This window comes from Bos indicus, chromosome 15 (genome assembly GCF_029378745.1).
Source record: "Bos indicus isolate NIAB-ARS_2022 breed Sahiwal x Tharparkar chromosome 15, NIAB-ARS_B.indTharparkar_mat_pri_1.0, whole genome shotgun sequence".
Taxonomy (NCBI): Eukaryota; Metazoa; Chordata; class Mammalia; order Artiodactyla; family Bovidae; genus Bos; species Bos indicus.
This window is the reverse complement of record NC_091774.1, coordinates 47,264,953-47,286,468: the sequence shown is the minus strand read 5'-3', so window position 1 is coordinate 47,286,468 and position 21,516 is coordinate 47,264,953. Positions and strand designations below refer to the sequence as shown.

The window sequence follows — 21,516 nt, the reverse complement described above, 5'->3', positions numbered from 1 at the left end:
CCCCGGACCATCTGGGAGGCCCTTCTGGAGCTTGGCACATCTCCTCCGAGCACAGCCCCACCCCGGCCCTTGCTTCCACAAGCATACATTTATTTAGAAATGCACACTTTCACTCCTGCGCCAATTCATTCAGGCGCTCCCCCCACGCACTCAAAGGTTCATGTATCATTCACTCATCCACACAGGCCTCCTTGGCTAAGCCGGATGTAGTCACCTGCTCTCTCTCTTTCCCCAGCCCTACTCACTCCCCAAGTCCAGCTAGGTCACTGCAACAGCCTCCCAAGTTGGTCTCCCTCTTCCTATTTAGCCCTTTCTAATCTGAGCTGCATGCTACAGCCCAAATGACTGTTCCAAAATGCTAACAACCTTCTCTCCAATTGCATACTCTAATTGTTTTATCTTTGCCCCCAGGACAGAACCCAATACCTCCACCGGGTTTGTAGGACCTTAGGAGCCCCTACTCACCTGCCTCTCAGCCTTACCTCTGACCACTCCCCTCACCCCTGGTCTCTCTCCCTGCCTGGGACATGCCCCATATCCTCTCTGATCCCAGCCTCCATTCCCTCAAACATCACCTGGCACCACCTACTGGACATCAGTGTAAAGGTCCCTTCTCAAAACTGACCCACCCCTGGTTCTATTACCATGCTCTTCCTAAACCTCCCCAACCCCAGGGCTCAAACTACCTGTTTGCTTCTGTCAAAATACTAGACTGAGTGCTATAAGGGCAGGAATATCTGTCACTTGTAGTATGTATTCTCAGCATTTAGGACAGGACCTGGCACTGAGTATGAACCCAACACAGGTAGGAAAGTTCATTCATTTATCATTCGCTCATCATTCATCCATCCATCCATTCATTCACTCATATACTTCCACATTCAATTAACAACCTTGTGGAGATCCTAGGGTGGGAAGGAGAAAATAATGTTTGCTCAATTCTACCACGTTCCTACAGGAGACCAGACCTCCTCTGTGGTCTTCCTGGTCATAGCAATAGTCATAAGAGAGTAGGCAGTGATGCAGCCTATTCTGAGATTCTCGATTTCCACTGCCTCCAGCAGACCTTGATCCTTGCCCATCCTCTCACCACACCAGCTCCCTTGCTGAGGTCACTGTCCGCAACCGGCACACTCTTCCCAGCTCTTGAGCAGTTCCGTCCTCCCACTCTCAGAAGGCTCATAGGAGTGACCACCATAGTGACCATCCAGGGACCCCAGAGCATCCAGGCTCTCCATTGTTTGGCCCCTGATTGACACCCCCTGAGGCAGAGGGTGCAAATAAGCCGCCTGCAGACCGGTGTAAGCCTCAGATAGATTTTGTTTGGCCTGTGTGGTACTTTTTAAAAAAACAGACTTGGTTGCTAACATTTAGAAATTGGGACGTTTCACATCGACATCTAGTTTTAGTTTCCCTTGAAGAACTGGCTCCACTAAGACATTTCCCCACACCTAACCCTATGAGTAACCAGCTGGAGTGGAGTAGCAGCAGTTCCCTATAAAGGGGATCTGGGCAGTGATCACTGACGGTTGCTAACATCCCTCTAAAGACAGGCAATTAGATTTTGTCTTTGGTAGAAGTACTCAATACCACCTGTGAAGTCTCCTTTTAAACAAAATGCGAACAAAAACAAAAACTCTGAATTTGATGAAGGCTCTAGAACTCACTGCCAATTTACGGGAAATTCGGGGGAAGTAGAACTTATTCAAATCCAGAACATGGAAAACCCAGGGCAGACAACACAGTGGCTTCAATTAAAACAACAACAAAATTTTGAGCAAAATAGAGACGGAGGGATAAGGTACAGATCAAAAGAACCCTTGAGACATACCAACCATCAAAAGGTCAGTTCCTATTTGGATACTGATGAGATGAATCAAATTTTAGAAGGGCAGGGAGCACATTCATTAGACAACTGGGAAATGTCAACACTGACTAGATATTCAGTGATATTGAGGAAGTACTGTTAAATTTCTGTGGACATGATTTTAGTAGTTCGGATTTTTTTTTGGTGGGCGTGGGGGGCAGGCAGGAGCATGCATGTAGGATCTTAGTTCCCAAATAGGGATGGAAACTGTGCCCCCTGCAATGGAAACACAGAGTCTTAACCACTGCACCACCAGAGAAGTCCCTGGACTTTTAAAAAGTGTTTTATATTTTAGACATGCACGAGTTGGGAGACTTCTCTAGTGGTCCAGTGGTTAAGAATCCACCAGCCAATGCAGGGGACACGGATTCTATCCCTGGTCTGAGAAGATTCCACATACCACAGGGCAACGAGGCCCATGTGCCACAACTACTAAAGCCTGAGCATTCTACAGCCCATGCTCCATAACAAAAGAGCCACAGCAATGAAAAGATGGAGCACCATAACAAGAGAGTAGCCCCCACTTGTCTCAACTAGAGAAAGCTCACCGCAACAGCTAAGACCAAGCGCAGCCAAAAATCAATCAATCAAGATTAAAAAAAAAAAGAAATGCATGAGTGAACATTTACAGATGTATTTGCTTCAAAATAGCCTAGGCTGGGGCCCAGGAGTAGTAGGTGGAGGTATGGATGCAACAAGGTTAGCCGTGTGTTGATAATTGTTGAAACTGGGTCATGGGTAAGTCAGGTTCATTATTCTGTTATTTTCGTATATGTCTGAAAATGTCCATAGTAAGTTTTTTGAAAGGAGATGGCATGCTGCCCTTCACTCATCTGAACTGCCTGTTCTCTGCCAAGGTTCCCCAGGCTGGTTCTGGGTAAGGTGCCTGCTGCCTAGAGTGGGAAGAGTCTTTGCTCACACTACCATCCAGCACAGGCTTGCGGCTGCAGCCCATTATCTCTGCCATTTGCTCCTCAGCTCTATCTGCATCTCCATGTGACACTAGCAAATGCAGAGACTCAACTTCTTTAAATGGGACCCATTGAAGGATCAATCTTTGGAGTCCTAGTATCTATCCCCTCATCCCAACAAAGCAGTCTCTTATTCTTCCTTTGTTTCCTTTTAGTCAATATCCTCTTCCTAACAAAACATTACTTTTGCAACATCCAGCGTGGTGCTCTGTACGTAACACTCCAATCCTTCCCAATGGACCTCTGTGAGGAGCTGCTGCCTGTTCAAAACTGCCTAGAGGGCACCTGGGTTTGTCCGGCCATATGCATCAGTGACAGTGTAAGGGCCCAGAGCTCGGGTTTGCACTTGGACCTGGTTTCGATCCCAGTTCTACTGTGATCTCAGACTGTGGGTGACCTTGAAAGTGGAAGTCGCTCAGTCGTGTCCGTCGCTTTGTGACTCATGGACTGTAGCCTGCCCGGCTCCTCTGTCTATGGAATTCTCCAGGCCAGAATACTGGAGTGGGTAGCCATTCCCTTCTCCAGGGAATCTTCCCAACCCAGGGATGGAACCCAGGTCTCCCGCATTGCAGGAGGATTCTTTACCGTCTGAACCACCAGGGAAGCCCATGGGTGACCTTGGGAGAGGACTAAATCTCTCCAGGCCCATTTTTTGTCCCCTGTACTATGGGCATACTAATGATGTCTACCTCCCATTGGTGTGCAGATTTAATACCATAATACTGAGCAGAAAGCCAGTACTTGGTAAGTGCCTCATAAACAGACCAGTCCATCATCCATCGGGGGTGTGTGATGGAAAGGTCTATCCACTTGTTCAAGCACTCTCAGTATGTAGGGACATTTCTTTCCAGAAAAACAGGGCATGGCCTGCTGAGGACTGAGGACATGGGCTTGGTGATCCCCGCCCAGGCGGACACCGGCCTCTGTACGGAGGGACCCACCTTCTGCCCTCTCTCCCTCCCACGTTCCCCACATCAAGCTGCACAAGGTACCTGTGTCCTCCGGGGAGCCATAAGAGGGGCTGCCCTGGGATAAGGTGGCCCAGCTCGAGTCCTCGTCGCTGGCTGCGCTGTTCCGCATGCCAAACAGGAGGCTGGCGCTCTTGCTGTGCTCTCGGGGGCCGTCTGCCAGGGCCTGGGGCCCAGGGGGCACCTCCGTGCTCTCCAGGGGCTCCGGCAGCCCTGGGGGAGAAGATAAGTCCTCCTCCTCTTCCTCCTCCTCTTCCTCATCATCCTCCTCGGCCTCCCCCGCCGCCTTCTCCTCTCCCTCATCCGGGCCCTGCTCTTGGGTGCTGATGATCAGGCCAGGTCCTCGCGGCCCTCTGTTGGCCGCATTGTGGGCGGAGAGCTCCAGCTCAGAGTACAGGTGCATCAGGCCTTTGGGGCCCAGGGGTGCCATCTCGGGTTCCTGGCTGGCCTCCTCAGCCAGGGTCAAGGTCACATTGCGGTTCTGGTCACGGTGGGCTGTGGCGGCCCGCCGGAGTTGGTTCTGGCCCTCCTTTAGCCATTTGGCGTTGGCAGGGCCTGGCTCGGGCCCACCACCCTCGCCCATGGCGCTGCGCAGATCCTTGGGTCCCACGGCCGTGGCCTGCAGCTTGGCGTTGAGCAGCTGGTTGTGGGCAGCGTGCAGGGGCAGGGGCAGGCTCAATGCGGGGCCTCCGTGGCTGTTGGCATTAATGGCCGACTGGCTCAGGGATGATGGAACAGACATGGCCTCAGCAAATCCTGCAAGCGGGGAGAGGAGACCATGCTGAGCCTCCAGGTCAGCATAGCAACACCCCTGCTTCAGCCCCAGGCCTGTGCCCTGCACCTCCTCACCTCCCTGCACTCAGTAGGCCAGCACATACCACTGTGTCCTGTGAGCTGTTGTCCCAGGAGAGTAACTGGGCTCCGCTCTGTCCACCATCACCACCACACCCACTCAACAACCACCTGCAGTGGCCAGGCCCAGGCCAGGTCCACCCCTCCCCAACCCCCAGCCCCGAGCTGCCAGGGATAGCACAGCCAGCCCCTGATTTGCCCTCGCTCCCAATGGCAGAGACTCCATAACAATGGCTCTCTGTGCATCCCCACCCCCAAGTCATCCAACTGGGGCTTACTGTACCAGGAGTGCGGCTGGTGAGGAGCTAGCTCCTGTGTTCTAGACACTGGACACTGCCTGCTCCCTGCCTCCTGCCACACCACTACCCACAGCCCCAACACTGTGAGCTCTCTGGGCTCTGGTGCTCTCATCGTAAATCACTGGGCTCAATTGGCCCCCAAGTCCACCCTGTAGGAGTGACCGGGAAGACGAGAGAATGAACTGCAGACCAAGCCCCCAAGGGCAAGGTCCTGAGCCCTCAGGTCACAGAACAAGGGTCTTGAGCTCCAATTCATGGCTCCTTTGACCAGTTGAAGCTGCATTTTGATGACTGTTTCTATCAAGTATCTCACCTCGGGTACCACTTCCTCTGCCAGCACCTATAGTGCTTCTGGGTCACTGCAGGAGCCTTTGATCCGGACCCCCAGCCCCTCAGGTCTTTGCCTAAATGTCACCTTTTCAGGGAGGCCTCCCCTGAATACCCTAAGACTGTAGGCCCCCATGCCCCCTCCCAGCCGTTCCCAAACTCTCCCCAGCACCAGTACCATCTAACAAGCTAATTTATTATTTACTTGGTTTAATGACTGCCTTCTCGTGACTATAATTTGAGTTCCATGGTGGTGAGGATTTTGCCTTTTTTTTATTCAATGCAGTATGCCTACAGCTTAGCTCAGTGCTGACACAAAGCAAGAACTCAATAAATACTAGTTGAATCAATGTATGGTCTGCCCTCCCATCTCCCCTGGCCCCACTGAGCATCCCCTCTGCCAGTTTCAGAGAACACACAGTGGTCACGTACTGTGTGTCAGCCACTGCTCACGGTGCCCCAAGCAAACTCCACTTGCTCTTCTGGTGAGGGGCTCACCTGTTCCTCAGTGACAGTCCACCCCTCCTGGCCCCCTGAACCCCCTCCTGCATCCTCAGAAGCCCTTTGTGGATCACCTTCTCAGGCTTCCCAGCCCATCACCCTAATGATCGATCCCACCCTCAGAACCCCATTCCACCCTCCCCATCTCCCTGACCTTCCACTGGAAGCTTCTCCCCTTCTATGACCCCCTTCTATGCTCACTCCCTGGATGTCCCCCTCAGTTTGTTCTCCCTCACCAACTACTCAATTTTCTCGCATCCTTAGACAGCCCCTACCACACTCTCCTCCCCTCCCTGACAGCCTGACTCAGTTCTCTCTTCCTACCTGACCTCCCCCAACAGGCAACTGACCCCACTGTTTGCCCCCAACACACACCTTCCTCTCTGATTCTCACTGCACAGTTCTTTCTCCTCAATTTCTCACCTGAGCGCTCTCTAGCTCCCTGTTCACCCTGAGCTCTTTGTCTCCCCGAACCCACGGCCTCAGTTCTTTCTGCCTCCTTGGCAGAGCTCTCAACCCTGAGCACTGGCTGCAGGGAGGTGTTTAGGCTGCCGGGCAAGGCTTGGCCATCTCCCAGGTGCACTGCCCCGCTTGCGAGGCGGGTGCCATAGCTCACCTCTCCGTCATTTCTAGCTCCTCAGACCCTAGCACGATGCCATGCACGCATCTGTGAAAGAAATGAAAAACGGTTCCTGTCCACGTGTCTGCCTCCCACGTAACTGACTGCTGGTCTGCTCAGTATGGCTTCCCCTGGGCAATGAGAAATCTCGTGGCCACTGGCACCAACAAGAAAAATAAACGGCTCTGCCTCTACCCAGAACCACAGTAATCTTCCAAAAATGGAAACCAGATTGTGTCACTCTCCAGCTCAAAAAATTAGATGGCTCACTGCTGGCTTTAGGATAAAGTCTGCGCTTGTTAGCAGATCACCAAAAGCCTCCTTGAGCCAATCCCTGTGACCCCTCAGACCCTCTCCCCATCCTGCCTCCTCCTCAGCTTATGCCCCAGCCACAAGAACATGTCACACCCACCTAGCCCTGGCTCTTTGTTTACACTGATCTCTCGGCTTGGAATCCTGTCTCCCTTTGTAAGGACCTCTGATCGTGTTTCAAAACCTGGCTTAGCCATTGCAGCTCCTAAGCAGTAAGTCTTTCCTGTTTGGTCCCCTCTCCCCTCTTCACGTGCCCATTCCCTCCTCTGCGTCTCACCATGCCCAGCACCACCGCATTCCAATGGAACATCTAAGACTGTGTCTTACTCCACACTCCATGACCAAAGAGAGTGTGCTGTGCGTCTGCAGAGGGGGCCCCTGGTTAGGATGGAGGGGTAAGAGGAACTAAGAAGTAGGCAGCTCAGAACTAATTGGGAATACACGCTGAGACAGGCTTGTGTGGTCCCGTGGGCCGGGGAAGGAGAATCAGGGAGGGTGGTGGAGAATGCTGAAGGGTCCCTGAGAAGGAAGTAGTATGGGGTCCCAGGCAAGCAAGGCCTGAGATCTAGGAAAAAAGGGGGACAGCTGGCTTAAACTGACATTCTTGCTCAAAGGCTGTTCCTCTGAGTTTCAGGAGATGAAAGACCCCATGACTGTGCCACGCTCAGAGCATTACAGGGATGACGGGCCCTTCTCTAAAACAGGTGTGTGTGGAGCCAGGTTTCTCAGTATTCGGGACCAATCTCCTTGGCATCTAGAGGTGTGGTCTGAGAAGGGCACATGCCCTGTGAGGCTGTAACACTGAGGAGTCAGGGTGACTTCAGGACACCCCTGCCCATCAGAAAGCACTGGAGGAGGGAAGCGGGTGTTCTGCTGTGAGTGCCGAAGCTGAGTGCCTGTCCCAAGAAAGTGCAGTCACCTTCATTCCATTTCTTAAGGTCAAAGAATGACCCGTTGCTCAGTATCTTCAAGAGGGGGCAAAACCCAACCTCTCCCCTCCTACTGGTACTACTCACACCTGGGACCTCTCCAAGGATGGAAGGAGCCACTTGGATTCTGGCTCAAAGCAGGGAGCAGGCAGGCTCCTCAGGGGAGAAACTAAGAGTGGCCACTAAGCCTGAAGGGGCTGACAGGAGACCACAGGGGTAGGGGATGAATCCTGCTCAAGGTCAATGGTTTTTTAGCCTGACTGCTTACTGTATGCCAGGCACTGTGTTAGGCATGGGGGAGACAGAGATGAATAATAAAGAAATGGCTCTTCCTTGATGGACTTCAAGGTCTATCAAGAAACAGTTGTTGAAGAGCTCATTACACTGCATCATGATGGCAGTATCTAACCCTCTAAGCACTCTGTATTTGTTGAATAAATGATTGAGTATTACGATGGGAAAAGAACAGGGCACTGCTGCTGCTGCTGCCGCTAAGTTGCTTCAGTCATGTCCGACTCTGTGTGACCCCATACACGGCAGCCCACCAGGCTCCTCTGTCCCTGAGATTCTCCAGGCAAGAATACTGGAGTGGGTTGCCATTTCCTTCTCCAACGCATGTATGCATGCTAAATCACTTCAGTCATGTCTGAGAGGATCCCAAAGTTTACTTTAGCCAATACATCAGCGAAGACCTGCCTGAGACAAGAACATAGCTCTCCTTGGACCAACCCCTTCATCACCCCTCTCTCTCAGAGGATAACGCCACCCTCCCCCACTCCTAATTCATTGAGGAAATGGGAGCCATCAGCCAGAGAACAGCCTCAGGCCCAAAAACTTACTGACTCAGCATCTATTCATTTCTCTCCTTTTCTCCAAAACCAATTGCTTCACCTGTCATTTAAATTCTTCCTTTCATGCCTTTCTAGGAATTTTTTTTAACCACTGTTGATCCATTTTTTCTTCCATGTAGTCAATGGCTCCTCAATGAGATCCACTATCTCCCAACTTAAGCACAGAATCTTTCCCGACCTGACACCATGAACTTCTTGAAAGAGCTGTCTTTACTCACAGTTGCCATTTCCTCACCTGGATCTCACACTTCAACTCTTTCCAGTCCTGCTTTCACTCCTAACACACCTCAGTAACAGCTCCTTCCAAGGTCAACATGACCCCAGTGTCATTTACTGCAACAGACGCTTGGGAGTCCTCATCCTGGTTGTACTTTCGGCAGCATCTGACACCATGGCCTCTCACCCAGCTTTCAGCCATGGCTTTCACGCACTGAATCTCCTGATTTTCTTCCTACACTCTCGATACTGTCTGATGGTTTCTTACACTCCTTTGCTGGCTCATCTTCCTCTGCTAGAGTTTCTCATGGCTTATTCTCATGCTGTTTTCTCATTCTCACCCAATATTCAATACAAGTATTCATTCATGCTCATAACTTCAGTTGCTCCCTACAAACAGATGATTTCCAAAAGTATACCTCCATTTCAGAACCTTCATCTGAGCTCTAGAGAGATACATTCAACTTTCTACTCAATATCTCTAGCTGGATGTCTGAAGGGCCTCTCAAACCAACATACTCACTCATGTTTCTCTCCCACACCCTAACTGGTCCTCTTTCAGGATCCTGGCTCATGGAATAACATGACCATCCAACCTGTTCTATAAACCAGAAGTAGGAATTCCGCCCTTGACACCACCTTTTCCGTCTCTCCCCATATTAAATCTGTCCCCCAAAACTGACGATCTTTTATCCAAGAAAAATTTCTGAATTTGCTTGATGTTCTACATCTACTACTATCAAAAGTCCACACCAAGGACAAAGGCTTTATGATCAAAATTCTTAACATGGTCTAAATTGTCCAGCTCAGCCTGGCCTCTACCTTCCTTCCACATTTGGCACTTTGCTGTCCAGCATCACTGATCTTCTTTTGATTCCTTGAGGACATCATGCTCTCTCCTTCCATAAGGTATTTACACACGATTCCCCTTCTGCCCAGAACTCCCTTTCCCTACCCTCCCAGCTTAAGTCCTACTTATCCTTTACTGCTTAGTTCAAATGTCATGTTCTCAGCCTTCCTCAGTCCTCTCTCCGTACCCTCCAGTACAGTTTAGCTTGTGCTCCTGTGTGTTCTCAAGACACCATTCACCTTTCCCTTCATGGTAATTATTATATCTGTAATTTTATTCTTATCTGACATTCCCCTTAGACTGTCAGCACCATGGCAACAAGGGCATAGTGTATCTTGCTCATCATTAATCTTCAGTGCCTAACAGTACCTGATATATACTAGGTGCTCAAAGCACACTTGTTGAATAAATAAATGATTGGATAGATTTTTTTTTTTTTTTAGTAAAGAAAAATTATGTTAGAGTAGTAACGGGAAGTAAGCAAGAGGGTATGTTATCAAAGCAATCAAGGAAAAAAGGGGGTGTGTGGCCTAGATTAAGTTTGGCAGCAGTGGGTGAGATGGAGTGAAGTGAATGAATTTGAAAAATAGGTAGTGGATGTGGCAGAACTTGCTGACATAAGATATAGGGTGACAGACAGAGATTAATCTAGAATGTTGCCCAGGATTCCAGCTTGGGTAGCTGACTGGAAAGTATCCATTTCTGAGAGTTGAAATTTGGAGACCTGAGAGTGAATAAAATATGAGAAGAAAGTGCAGAATGAGAGAAGACAGTCTAGGAAAGAACCAAGAGCCTCATCAGCAACTAAAGAAAGGGGAAGGAGGCAGCAAATGAGACTGAGAAGGAGCAGACAAGGCTGAAGGAGAGAAATCTGGAAAATGTTTCAGGGAGAGTCGACACACACCACTAACACTAAGAAACGGCAAGGAGATACAGGAAAAGCGTCCATTAGGTTTGGCCACATGGAAGTCTCCAGTGACCTTGGCTTGAGCAATTTCCATAGGTGCCAGACACAGAAGATGGAGTGAAGTGGTTTTAAGAATGAATGGAAAGCGAGGAAATAAAGATACCAAACTGTGGAGGAGGTTCTGGCTTTAAGGCGTGTAGCCAGCTGGGGCTCCGAGGGGCTAGGAAAGCGAGAAACATACAGGCAGGTTCAAAATAGATTCGAAATATCCTCTGAATCGACAATGGGAAAACTGCTCCTACTGAGTGCTCCAGCCAGCGCTAGGCCTCCAGGCTGAGCTGGGGCCAGCCGGCCCCAAGGCACACCCCTCGGTCGCCGAGGGCAACAGAATGCGGCTTGACAGATTTCAGGCCTGGGTCCCTGCAGGAATCCATGCGGCCTGTCGGCCCACCTCACCCCAGGTCCCCTTCCCAGTCCTTGACCACCCCTCCCCCATCCTCTTATTTCCCTCCCCCATCCCCCACCGCCCCCAGCTCCCCGTTCCTTATTCTCGCTCCCTATTCATTCCGGGGGGGAGGGCAGCAGGTAAAGGTCGGGGAGGCAACAGCGCGAGGACCTTAGCAGAGTAGGACGTTGGAAGGAGGGGACAGGAGGGCGGTCGGAATACGCGGTGGGAGGGCCGCCCGCAGGGATGGGGCCTGGCTGGGGGACGCGGGCCGCCCGGGGGTTCGGGCTGCAGGATCCGCGGGCCGCAGGGGGCAGGGATCCGACAGCCCAGGTTGGGCCCCGTCAGGGGCAGCTCCTACCTGCGCGGGGAGGCCCCAGGCCCAGGTGGTGGAGGTGGCTCAGGCTGCGGGGCTCGGGCTCGGGCTCGGCGGCAGCTTCTCCATCACAACATCCCCCGCCCAGGAGCGCGCGGGCCGCGGGGCCGCGCCCGGAGCGGCGGAGGCGCGCGCGGGGCAGGGGTGGGGGAGGGGCGCCATCTTGGGCCCCTTGGCGGCCGAGCCGAGGGCCCCTCCCTACGGCAGCCTGCGGCCTCTAGGAGCCCGGCGCCCCCAACCCCCTCGCCGGCCGCCATCCCTGCGCCCGGGTGGGTCCCCAGGTCCCAGAGGGCTGCCCCAGCATCCGCCGACCCCCGCCCAGCCCGGCACCGCCCTCCACCAGGGGACCCCGGACTCACCCTGCGCGCCCCGCAGGGCCCTGGCCCCGCACCGCCGCAGGGCGACGCTCAGCCGAGGTTGGAGCGGGAGCCGCGGTGGCGGTGCCCGGGCCGCGGCCGAGTGGGGAGGGGCTGGAGGAGGCCGCCTGCCCGGCTCTCGCGGCAACACTCCCTGACGTCCTGGTGGTAAGCGATGAGGACACAACGTTGGTGATAATAATAGCTCGTATTTATTGACCGCTTTCACGGTGCCAGGCTGTGTGTTAAACCCTTTGTACGCATTCGTGCTCACACCAGCCCTGTGAAGTCGCTGCTCTGATTATCCTCAGTTTGCAGACAAGATGCTGAGGTTCAGAAAGGTAAAGCGACTTGTGGGCGCTCATAGGTAAGTGGGGGAAACAAACTGGAACCCAGATGTTTCTTCACACCCTACCCCTGCGGCTGGACATGAGACTGTGACACCAAGGCCTTGCAGACATGAGGAACGAATAGCTCCCTGGCAGAAATTCACAGGAGGGCAAGAAGAAGGGGAGAATGCAGGTGAAAAGTGTGAAGGAAGGAATGGTGGAGCTCAACACTGCAGACTCCCTGGATAGTGGGGTAGTCCCCACTGGTCAGGTCAGTGGCCCAGAGGCCATCAAAGCCAGTGAAAGGGAGTGTCACCATCCAGAAACCCTCCCCTGACTCATTCCTCCAAGGCAGAGGTTTAATTTATTGTACCTGCAAACTATTGAGCAACTTGACTAAAGATCGAGCACCCCTTTGGGGTGCCTAAAACTAAAAATGTTTAAATCTAAACTCATTGTCTCACCCCCTTTTTTTTTTTTTTTTGCCTTTTAAGAAGTTTCACTGGGGTGAAAAAGAATTCTCTCCAGTACATGTATCTGAGAACACACAAACACACATGACTGAATGCAGCCCCACTTCATCCATCCCAGTGAGTGGCATCACCGTCTACTGCTTGCCTAAGCCGGAAGTCTCAAGATCATATTTGACTACACTTTCACTTGACTTGAGGTGAATATATGTTTTAACATTTTGTTATGGAGATTTTCAAATATATACACAGAAAGATAACAGAATAGTATAATGAACTCTCATATACCCATCATTCGACTTCAGAAATTATCAACTCCTAACCAAGAGTTTATTATGATTTGACAAACTTCTATTATATACCATGTACCAAGCCTCAGGCTAGGTCCTAGGGTCCCAAAGATGAATCAGATTTGACTGTCACCCAACTTTGAGGGTATAACATATGACTTTTGTCTTTGAAAGATGAGTAAGAGTTACTCAGAAGAAGAAAGATGTCCTCATTTATTTGATAATTCTCTCTCAACAAATAATTATAGTGTGGGAGGCACTGTCCTTGGTGCTAGGAACTTGTCAAGAGACAAGATTCAGTCCCTGCCCTCATGAAACTTGAATAACAAAGGAAAGTGATACTAAATATATAATTAGAATTGTGATGAGTGTTTCTAAGGAAATCTATAGAATACTATGTGAGTGAACTAAATTTTACCTGGGGACATTTGGAAAGACTTTCACAAGGAAGTGGCACTTAGGTGAGGGGAAAGGGTGAGAAAGAAAGAGGTCATCCAGGAGAAGAGAAAATGATCCCAAGTCAAAGGAGAAGTACAAGAAGGCCAGGATGGGTGTGATAATGTAGAAGAATGGCATAAGGTGAGCTGGAAAGGTAGACAGGTACCAAATCAAGGAGAACCATGTTGTTAGGCTTAGGATTTTGGACTTTAATTTAAAGACAATGGGAAATCATCAAAAGGTTTGGGGCATGGGAGGGACAAGTTCATTCACCTTTGCTTTTTTTCTTTTTTACATCTTTGTCATTGTTCAGTCACTCAGTTGTGTCCAATTTTCTGCAACCCGGTGGACTGCAGCACACCAGGCTTCCCTGTCCTTCACCATCTCCTGGAGTTTGCTCAGATTCATGTCCATTGAGTCGGTGATGCTGTCTAACCATCTCATCCATTTGCTGCCTGCTTCTCCTTTTGCCTTCAATCTTTCCCAGCTTCAGGGTCTTTTCCAATGAGTCAGCTCTTCTCATCAGGTGGCAAAAGTATTGGAGCTTCAGCTTCAGTATCAATCCTCTTTTTTTAAGAGGTAAATTTTTTAAAAGATTTTTTTTGATGTGGACCATTTTTAAAGTCTTTATTAAATTTGTTACAATAGTGCTTCTGTTTTATGTGTGTGTGTGTGTGTGTGTGTATATATATATATATATATATATATATATATATATAAGCTGCGAGGCATGTGGGATCTTAGCTCCCCAACCAGGGATCAAACCTGCACCCCCTGCATTGGAAAGCAAAGATGTAACCACTGAACTGCTAGGGAAGTCCCACCCTTGCATTTTGGAAGATCACTTGTGGCTGCTAAGTAGAGAATAGATAGGAAGAGAGCAAAATTGGAGAATGAGGACCAGTTAGAAAGCAGTTCTAGGAGATGACTATAGTGGTGGGATTAGGGATGGAGAAGATTGCATAGCTTTAATAAATATTCAGGAGAAAGAACTCAACAATTAGTGATTAATTGATTGGCTAAGGTAAAATGAAGGAAAGGATGACTTCCAGATTTCTGCTTGAGCAAATGAAAAAAGAATCCAGGAATAGCACCCATTTACAGACAGCCCACCAGAATACTTGTCTTGCCAATCCCATTAAGCAGGATGGCTGTAATATCCAGGGATGTCTCTTCAGGTAATCAGAGATGATAATCACAGGTAGATGGTGAAGATGGGGAAAGGCATCTAATTAGTTAAGATGCAAACATACAGTTAAGTGTAGTTAAGATGTACATACAGGCCTCTCCTTTGGGATCTCCACCCTCACGCCTGGGGGGTGTACTATCCTTTGTTTACTGAATAAAACTATGAGCTGTAACCAAGCTGTTAAAAAAAAAAAAAAAAAAAAGATGTACATACAGTGCAGTTTGCTCCACACACACTTTTCCTGAATCCCTGCTCTCCTAGTTCTGCAAAGCCTCCTGATCGGTGGGGTGTTAACCTGTACCCTTCATCTATCCTCTCTATGTTGTATCTCATCCACCTTCTGATGGTTTCCAGAACAACCAGTAGCTTATGAGCCATTTCAGATACTCTGTGTGGTTTTGACCAACGTGGGTCCCTCTGAGGCAGCACATTTTTCAAATTACTACCTTGGACTTACCAGGAAAAACTGATTAGAAGCAAATCCATCCAGAGTCATTTACCAGGAGTACTGACTTTATGCTGTTTGGTTTAATAGATCAGCCTGGTGAACATCTGTATCACCTAACCAAGTCACCTATAGGGAAGAATAGAGCTTGCAACCTTATTAGCAGCAAAGACACTTTTCGAGCAAAGATGACCTTTTCTACTACTATATGTAAATATTACTTTGATATTGTAATTTTTCTTGTAGTTGATACAATAAACCCTCTTTCTTCAGATTGGTTGTTATCATTTGGAAAATCCATGAGTAAAATCTTCCTACATATTATATGCTGCTGCTGCTGCTAAGTCACTTTAGTCATGTCCGACTCTGCGACCACATAGACCTCAGCCCACCAGGCTCCCCCGTCCCTGGGATTCTCCAGGCAAGAACACTGGAGTGGGGTGCCATTGCCTTCTCCCATATTATATGCACTGGATCTCAAAAGTCAATTGCTAGGTCTAGCAAGGACTTCCTCAACACCATTCTTCGACAGGACTATTCTAGTGCATTCCTAGGAAGACCAAGTAGAGAATGAGAAAAGGACGTAGGACTGAACTCTGGGAATGCTAGCATTTGGTGAGCCAGCAGAGGAAAAGAAGGCCCAGAGGAAAGCGGAGAAGAAACAGAGAATAAAAGAAGATGGCACCCCACTCCAGTACTCTTGCCTGGAAAATCCCATGGATGGAGGAGCCTGGTGGGCTGCAGTCCATGGGGTCGCTAAGAGTCGGACACGACTGAGTGACTTCACTTTCACTTTTCACTTTCATGCATTGGAGAAAGAAATGGCAACCCACTCCAGTGTTCTTGCCTGGAGAATCCCAGAGACGGGGGAGCCTGATGGGCTGCCATCTATGGGGTTGCACAGAGTCGGACATGACTAAAGTGACTTGCAGCAGCAGCAGCAGCAGCAGGAGAGAGCTAATGTCATGGATGAAATCCAAGGGAGGAAAGATTTTCAAGGAGGAAGATGTGATCAACAGCATCAAATGCAGCAAAGATTTCCAACAGGTCAAGGTCAAAAAATGTATCCTTTGAATTTGGCAATATGGAGGTCATGGATCCCCCTATGATCTATACTAGCAGAAAATAGAGGCAGAAGCCACAATGCAATAGTACTTAAGCAAATGAAAATCAGGAAGTAGGATAAGTAAGTGCAGATCCCTCTTTAAGAAAGTTGGAAGAAAGAATAGACAGCTGAAAAGTGGTACAAAGTTGAAGATTCTGGTTTTATCTTTTTTTTTTCTCCCTTAAAGATGACAGAGACTTGAATATGGTCTGTGTGCCTACATACATACTAAGTCGCTTCAGTTGTGTCTAACTCTTTGTGACCCCATGGACTGTAGCCTGCCAGGCTCCTCTGTCCATGGGATTCTCCAGGCAAGAATGCTGGAATTCGTTACCATGCCCTTTTCCAGAGGATCTTCCCGACCCAGGGATCAAGCCTGTATCTCTTACATTTCCTACATTGGCAGCGTTCTTTACCACTAGCACCACCTGGGTATAAACTACAGAAAGATAGAGAAGTAGAGAAGATAGATTTGAAAGGAAAGAAAAAAAAAGATAGATTGAGATCCTGGAGGTGATGAGAGGAGGTGGGATCAAGGGCTTAGATAGAATTGGACACCTGAGCTTTATAGGCTGAAGGGTTGGGGTGAGGATAGAGGGTAGATAGGATAATTAATAAGGTGGGAGCCAGGCAAGAGATTAAGGTATTTCACGCCTAGTGATATCAGTATTTCTGAAGTCTCTAGCTGAGGAAGGGAAGGAGGATTGGATGGAGAATATGGAAAACCTTATAAATATTATCCTGTCATCAACAAGTTGTTATTGCCTTTGTTGTAACCAGTGCAGCATCTTTTCCTCCTCTGATTGGTAACAGCACATCAGTTTTCTTTGAAGACCCATCTCCTCCCCACTCTTAATCTGTGGGGTTCAGATGGGAATCATTCTAACTCTACAACCCATTTCAGTGCTGGGCTCTTTTCCAGGATCAAGTCAAAATGATCAGTTCAGAGATAGGCACATGACTATTCTGAGCCAGTTAAACTCAGTTCCAGGAATTTTCCTTCCACTTTTGGGCTAGTGGTGCTGGTAGAATATAAGCCTGATCCTTATCTTGCCACAAGAAGGGATAAGCCTGCCTGAAAATGAAGCCAATATAAAAAAAGCAGAGCTAAAGGATGGAGAGAGACAGATGCTTGATAACATCCATTTAACACCTTTGTTTGCCTTTTCCTGAAGTCACATAAGTTGATCAATATTTTTTGTTTACACCACTTTGAGCTAGGTTTTATAGCTTGCAACCAAGAGTTTATGACACATATATTAGGTCAATATTGCCTGTTGGTACTCAGCCTACATCCATTGTTCTTAATCTCCCTTGTACCAACAAGGCTGGAGATCTGAAAATCACATATCTCAGGTTCCTTTGTCGGTTCGTTCCAGTTGGATTGTGCCAATGGGAACCCTCGCTTGAGGAAGGTGGGAGGAAGGAAAGAGTCACTCTGTTTTTGGCAGGGCCTCTGGCGAATTCAGGAGCAGTGGCTCCACCCTAGCAAACATGGAGGCTGTTACAGTAGCATCATAAATACAAACGCTAGCTGCCTTAGCACCCAGTGCAGATTTGTGGGCTCCACCTCCTTGTTGTTCTTTGGGCAATACCTTTTCTGCCTTTTGCTCCTTTATCAAGACTAGTGGTAGTTTCCTGGTCTCTGGGTAACTCTGTTTTCCTTCTTATGCTTCTTCAGACCTCCCCCAAAATTTTGTAACAAATTCCTTGCTGTCAAATCCTCCTCTAAGGTTGATGTATGGCAGAAACCAGCACAACCTTGTAAAACAATTATCCTCCAACTTAAAATTTAAAAATAAGTAATTTTTTTAAATGCAAAAAAAAAAAATCCTCCTCTACTTGGAATATCTAGAGTGCTCTCTCTATCCTTATGGAACAGTGATTGATACATATTTTCCTATTTTGCATACACATATACACCACACACACGGCTCAGAAAGGCTGAGTTTCTCAAATCTACAGAGTTAGTAAGTGGGCCAACTGGGACTGGAGTTCAAACATGTCTGACTCAAGCTCACACTCTTTCTCTGCCCTAAAGTTGGCTTTTGGTGTTTTTTTTTTCTTTTCCATGGTTAGATTAAATAGAAGTTAAAGGGAACAGAGAAATAAAGCCATTGTTAAGAAAATTGTTCAGTTGATCAACCTTGATGTTCAATTTGGATGGGAAAAAAGTCAGAGAGCAGTGAGAGAGAAAAGGAAGAAGGATAAAGGTAGGAGGTTGTGGTCACGAGGGTGTTGGAATTTAAGGAATTGCTTCACAGGTGGAGCAGTTGTGAATGAGGACTAGGGTCTGGTTTGGGTGACTGAAGTAGGGTCTTCAGCAAGTGAGGACATAGTCAGGAGGTTAGTAGATGGGAGCCATAAGGAGACTGTGGCTCATTTGCTTGATGCCAAAGAAAAGAATTTAACCTGCATAGAAAGAGGAAGAAAATAGCATAGGCGTGTATGGGAGTCTTGCCAATGGTGAGCTGCTTCCCTTCCACTGGGACAGCTCCAGGGGTAGGAAGAAGTCCCTGGGGCAGAGCCCAATCTCTTCATTGGAGAGAAAGAGAGAAGCATATTAACCACGGAATGTATAAAGAATACACAAAAGCTTATTGACCATGGAGTGTGCATTTGAGAGGGCACCATGGGAAGTTGGGGAAGAAGTGGCACAATGATGAGCAGGAAAAGGGTCCATGGAGTCATTCGGCGGTGAAATTCTCACTCTGTCACCCTCTTATCAGAATGTCTTCTTTTTAGTTAAGTAACTTATTTGGCTGCACCAGGTGTTCGTTGGACTTAGTTGCATGCGAACTCTTAGTTGCAGCATGTGGGCTCTACCTCCCTGACCAGGGATCGAACTCAGCCCCCCTGCATTGGGAGTGTGGAGTCTCAGCCAGTGGACCATCAGGGAAATCCCCTAAATGATTTTTAATCTGCCTGCTTCTCTTCATCTCCATTGCACCAGTGTCTGGGCCTCCATGATTTATACCTGGATCACAGCACTGACCTCCTCAGTGCCCTTCTCACATCCACAGTGATCTCCTTTCACTCAGAATCCACTCTGCAACAGAGTCATCTTTCTAAAATGTAAATCTCATTAAGTGTGAGGACTCCTTGGTCTAAAATCCCTTAGTAGGTCTCCATTGCCCCAAAGATAGACAAAATCCAAGCTTCCTAGCCTGACGGGCAAGCCCCCCATGAGCTGAGAAGCCCCTGGCTCCTTCTCCAGCATCACCTCCAACCAGCCTCTCACTCATCCCCTGTACTCAGCCCTGCTGAGTAGTTGTGGTTCCCACTCCTGGCTCTTCTTTGCTTGTGTTGCCTCTTCTGCCTGTAATGCACCAGGCATGGTAAAGCACTGCATATGTTCTACTCATGTTTTAAAATTCAGCTATAAAGGCTTTCCTAACTTGTTCTCCATACAGGTATTGCTGGTTCTGATTTCATTTTCATATATAGTCTTCCATCTTAATGTCTGTCTCACTCTATTGCATTTATCTGATACCTTGTCTGCATTCCCCTCCAACCTCCCCCCACCCCAACTGTATAGAGTGGCAGACCTCGGGGCAGAAACTGTCCAACCCATCTTTTTTTCTACTGCCTGACACACTACCCTGAGCATAGGAGGTGCTAAGAGGGTGGATGGAAGAATCATGAGTTGACCTTTTCTGAAAGTTCCTTGGACACAAGCTTAGAGGCTTCCCTTCAACAGAGCAGATGGGAGAAGAGAAGAGGAGACTTAGTCCTCCTTTCTCAGTAGAGAGGAGGAAGTTAGCCTCCAATACCACAGTTGTTGGATAACTGTTTAAAACACCTCTAGGCATCCTGACATGATGCAGTGTTGGCTCCAGATGTGGCACATGGACTGGATGAAACCCAGAACTAAGACTCTGGCCTTGTCTTCACCCCTCAGGCTGAAGGAGAAGAAGCCAACCCCATGAGGAGAACCATCCAGACATCTTCAAGGATGGAAGGGAAAACTCAAGACACTTCTTGGAAGTGGATCCCACAGCCCTGGTGCCTGGCCCTTACCTCTGTTTCGAGTCCCAGCCAAACTCCAGTCCTGGATGGACCATGATCTAAGGGGCTGGGGTTCATCACCTGCTCCTCTTCCCAGCACAATGAGCCTGGGAAAGGAACCTGGGGCAGTTCTCCTGATCAACAGGGCCTGGTGCCTGTTGGGAACCATGCTATGGCCTGGCCCCCCAGTGCCAGGTTTGTCTGTCTTCTCTTCTACTTAGACTCCAAAGCCCCCCAGAGGATGGGGCCACCAGATCAGAAGGGACCATGGACCAGAGTGTGGTTGTCCTTCCAAGGATCCTCTGGAGTGAATCCAAGAGGTGGGTTTGAGTCCATACTCAATGTCATAGGAAAGTGTCTAGTATTGCTCCCATTTAAGGGAAGAGGTCACTGAGGCTAGCATATAGAAGCTCAGAGTGAGGGCTCCTTGCTAGAGTCTGAGGCTTTTTTTTTTTTTTTTTTTTTGAGCCTAAAACAAGTTTTCAACCTCAAGTGACTTGGAAAGGTAGAGGAAGAAAAAGGTCTCACCTCAAGACCCAGTTGCCTATAGTCCAGGCCAATCCCCAATCAAATGGTTGTCAGTAAGTTTGGACCCTAAAGTCTTGGTCAGCTTATGACCAGAAAAGAACAAACCACCGTAACCTCCACCCAGATGACACTGCTGGCCTAGATGGTGCAAATATGCAGGGGACTGATGGGTAGCCAACAGGACGCCCACGAGGCTGTGTGACATTCTGCAAATGTGTTTCATAGTGCCAGGCCCCAGAGTCAGTCCTTCTTCCATTTTCCCAGCTTCCTTCAGGCAGGTGAAACACTCATTTTTCATTCCGCTTGTTGTGCCTAACTCATAGCAACCAAGCCTCATCTGCTGTGATGCTGCCTGAACCCCCTGGACCTACAATTTGAGGACTGCCACAAGAAAGCTGAGCGCCAAAGAATTGATGCTTTTGAACTGTGGTGTTGGAGAAGACTCTTGAGAGTCCCTTGGACTGCAAGGAGATCCAACCAGTCCATTCTAAAGGAGATCAGCCCTGGGTGTTCTTTGGAAGGAATGATGCTAAAGCTGAAACTCCAGTACTTTGGCCACCTCATGAAAAGAGTTGACTCATTGGAAAAGACTCCGATGCTGGGAGGGATTGGGGGCTGGAGGAAAAGGGGACGACAGAGGATGAGATGGCTGGATGGCATCACCGACTCGATGGACGTGAGTTTGAGTGAACTCTGGGAGATGGTGATGGACAGGGAGGCCTGGCATGCTGCGATTCATAGGGTCTCAAAGAGTCAGACACGACTGAGCGACTGAACTGAACTGAACTGAACAGCCCTTCATGGCAGCCCTGGGCCAGTACACTTGGTGCATGCGTAGCCACTTCTAGCCATATTTCCCTATGTCCTGGGGCCAAGGTGTGGTCAGTTATTAGCAGGGCAGAGTCCCTGCTCTGCTTCTTACTTGCTGTGCAAACACAGGGGTTCCTTTCTCTACATTTTTCTCTGTTCCCCTCTTTTTTATAATATTGTTTTTCAATTGGAGGATAATTGCTTTACAATGTTGTGTTGATTTCTACCGTACAGCAATATAAATCAGTCATAATGAGA

At 48.7% G+C, this 21,516-nt stretch overlaps 1 protein-coding gene and 1 long non-coding RNA gene across 4 annotated transcripts in view; one reads left to right on the top strand and one right to left on the bottom strand.

The window, feature by feature from the left end:
- The window catches only part of APBB1 (amyloid beta precursor protein binding family B member 1), a 22,827-nt gene extending 11,062 nt beyond the window's left edge, over positions 1-11,765 (bottom strand). The window contains exons 1-2 of one of the 3 annotated variants that reach the window (XM_070803765.1): positions 11,650-11,765; positions 3,831-4,562 (exon numbers count right to left, since the gene is read on the bottom strand). In XM_070803765.1, the coding sequence (XP_070659866.1) occupies positions 3,831-4,548 (718 nt within the window). In that variant the 5' untranslated portion in view covers positions 4,549-4,562; positions 11,650-11,765. Of the gene's footprint in view, positions 1-3,830; positions 4,563-4,684; positions 4,763-11,275; positions 11,413-11,649 lie in introns of those variants that run through there. The other 2 variants (XM_070803764.1, XM_070803766.1) reach the window with 2 other exon arrangements.
- LOC109569795 (uncharacterized) lies at positions 11,683-21,516 on the top strand. Its single transcript, XR_011570870.1, has 5 exons — positions 11,683-11,814; positions 12,470-12,645; positions 13,487-13,752; positions 19,814-20,240; positions 20,772-21,516. It is a non-coding gene; the product is annotated as an uncharacterized lncRNA (long non-coding RNA).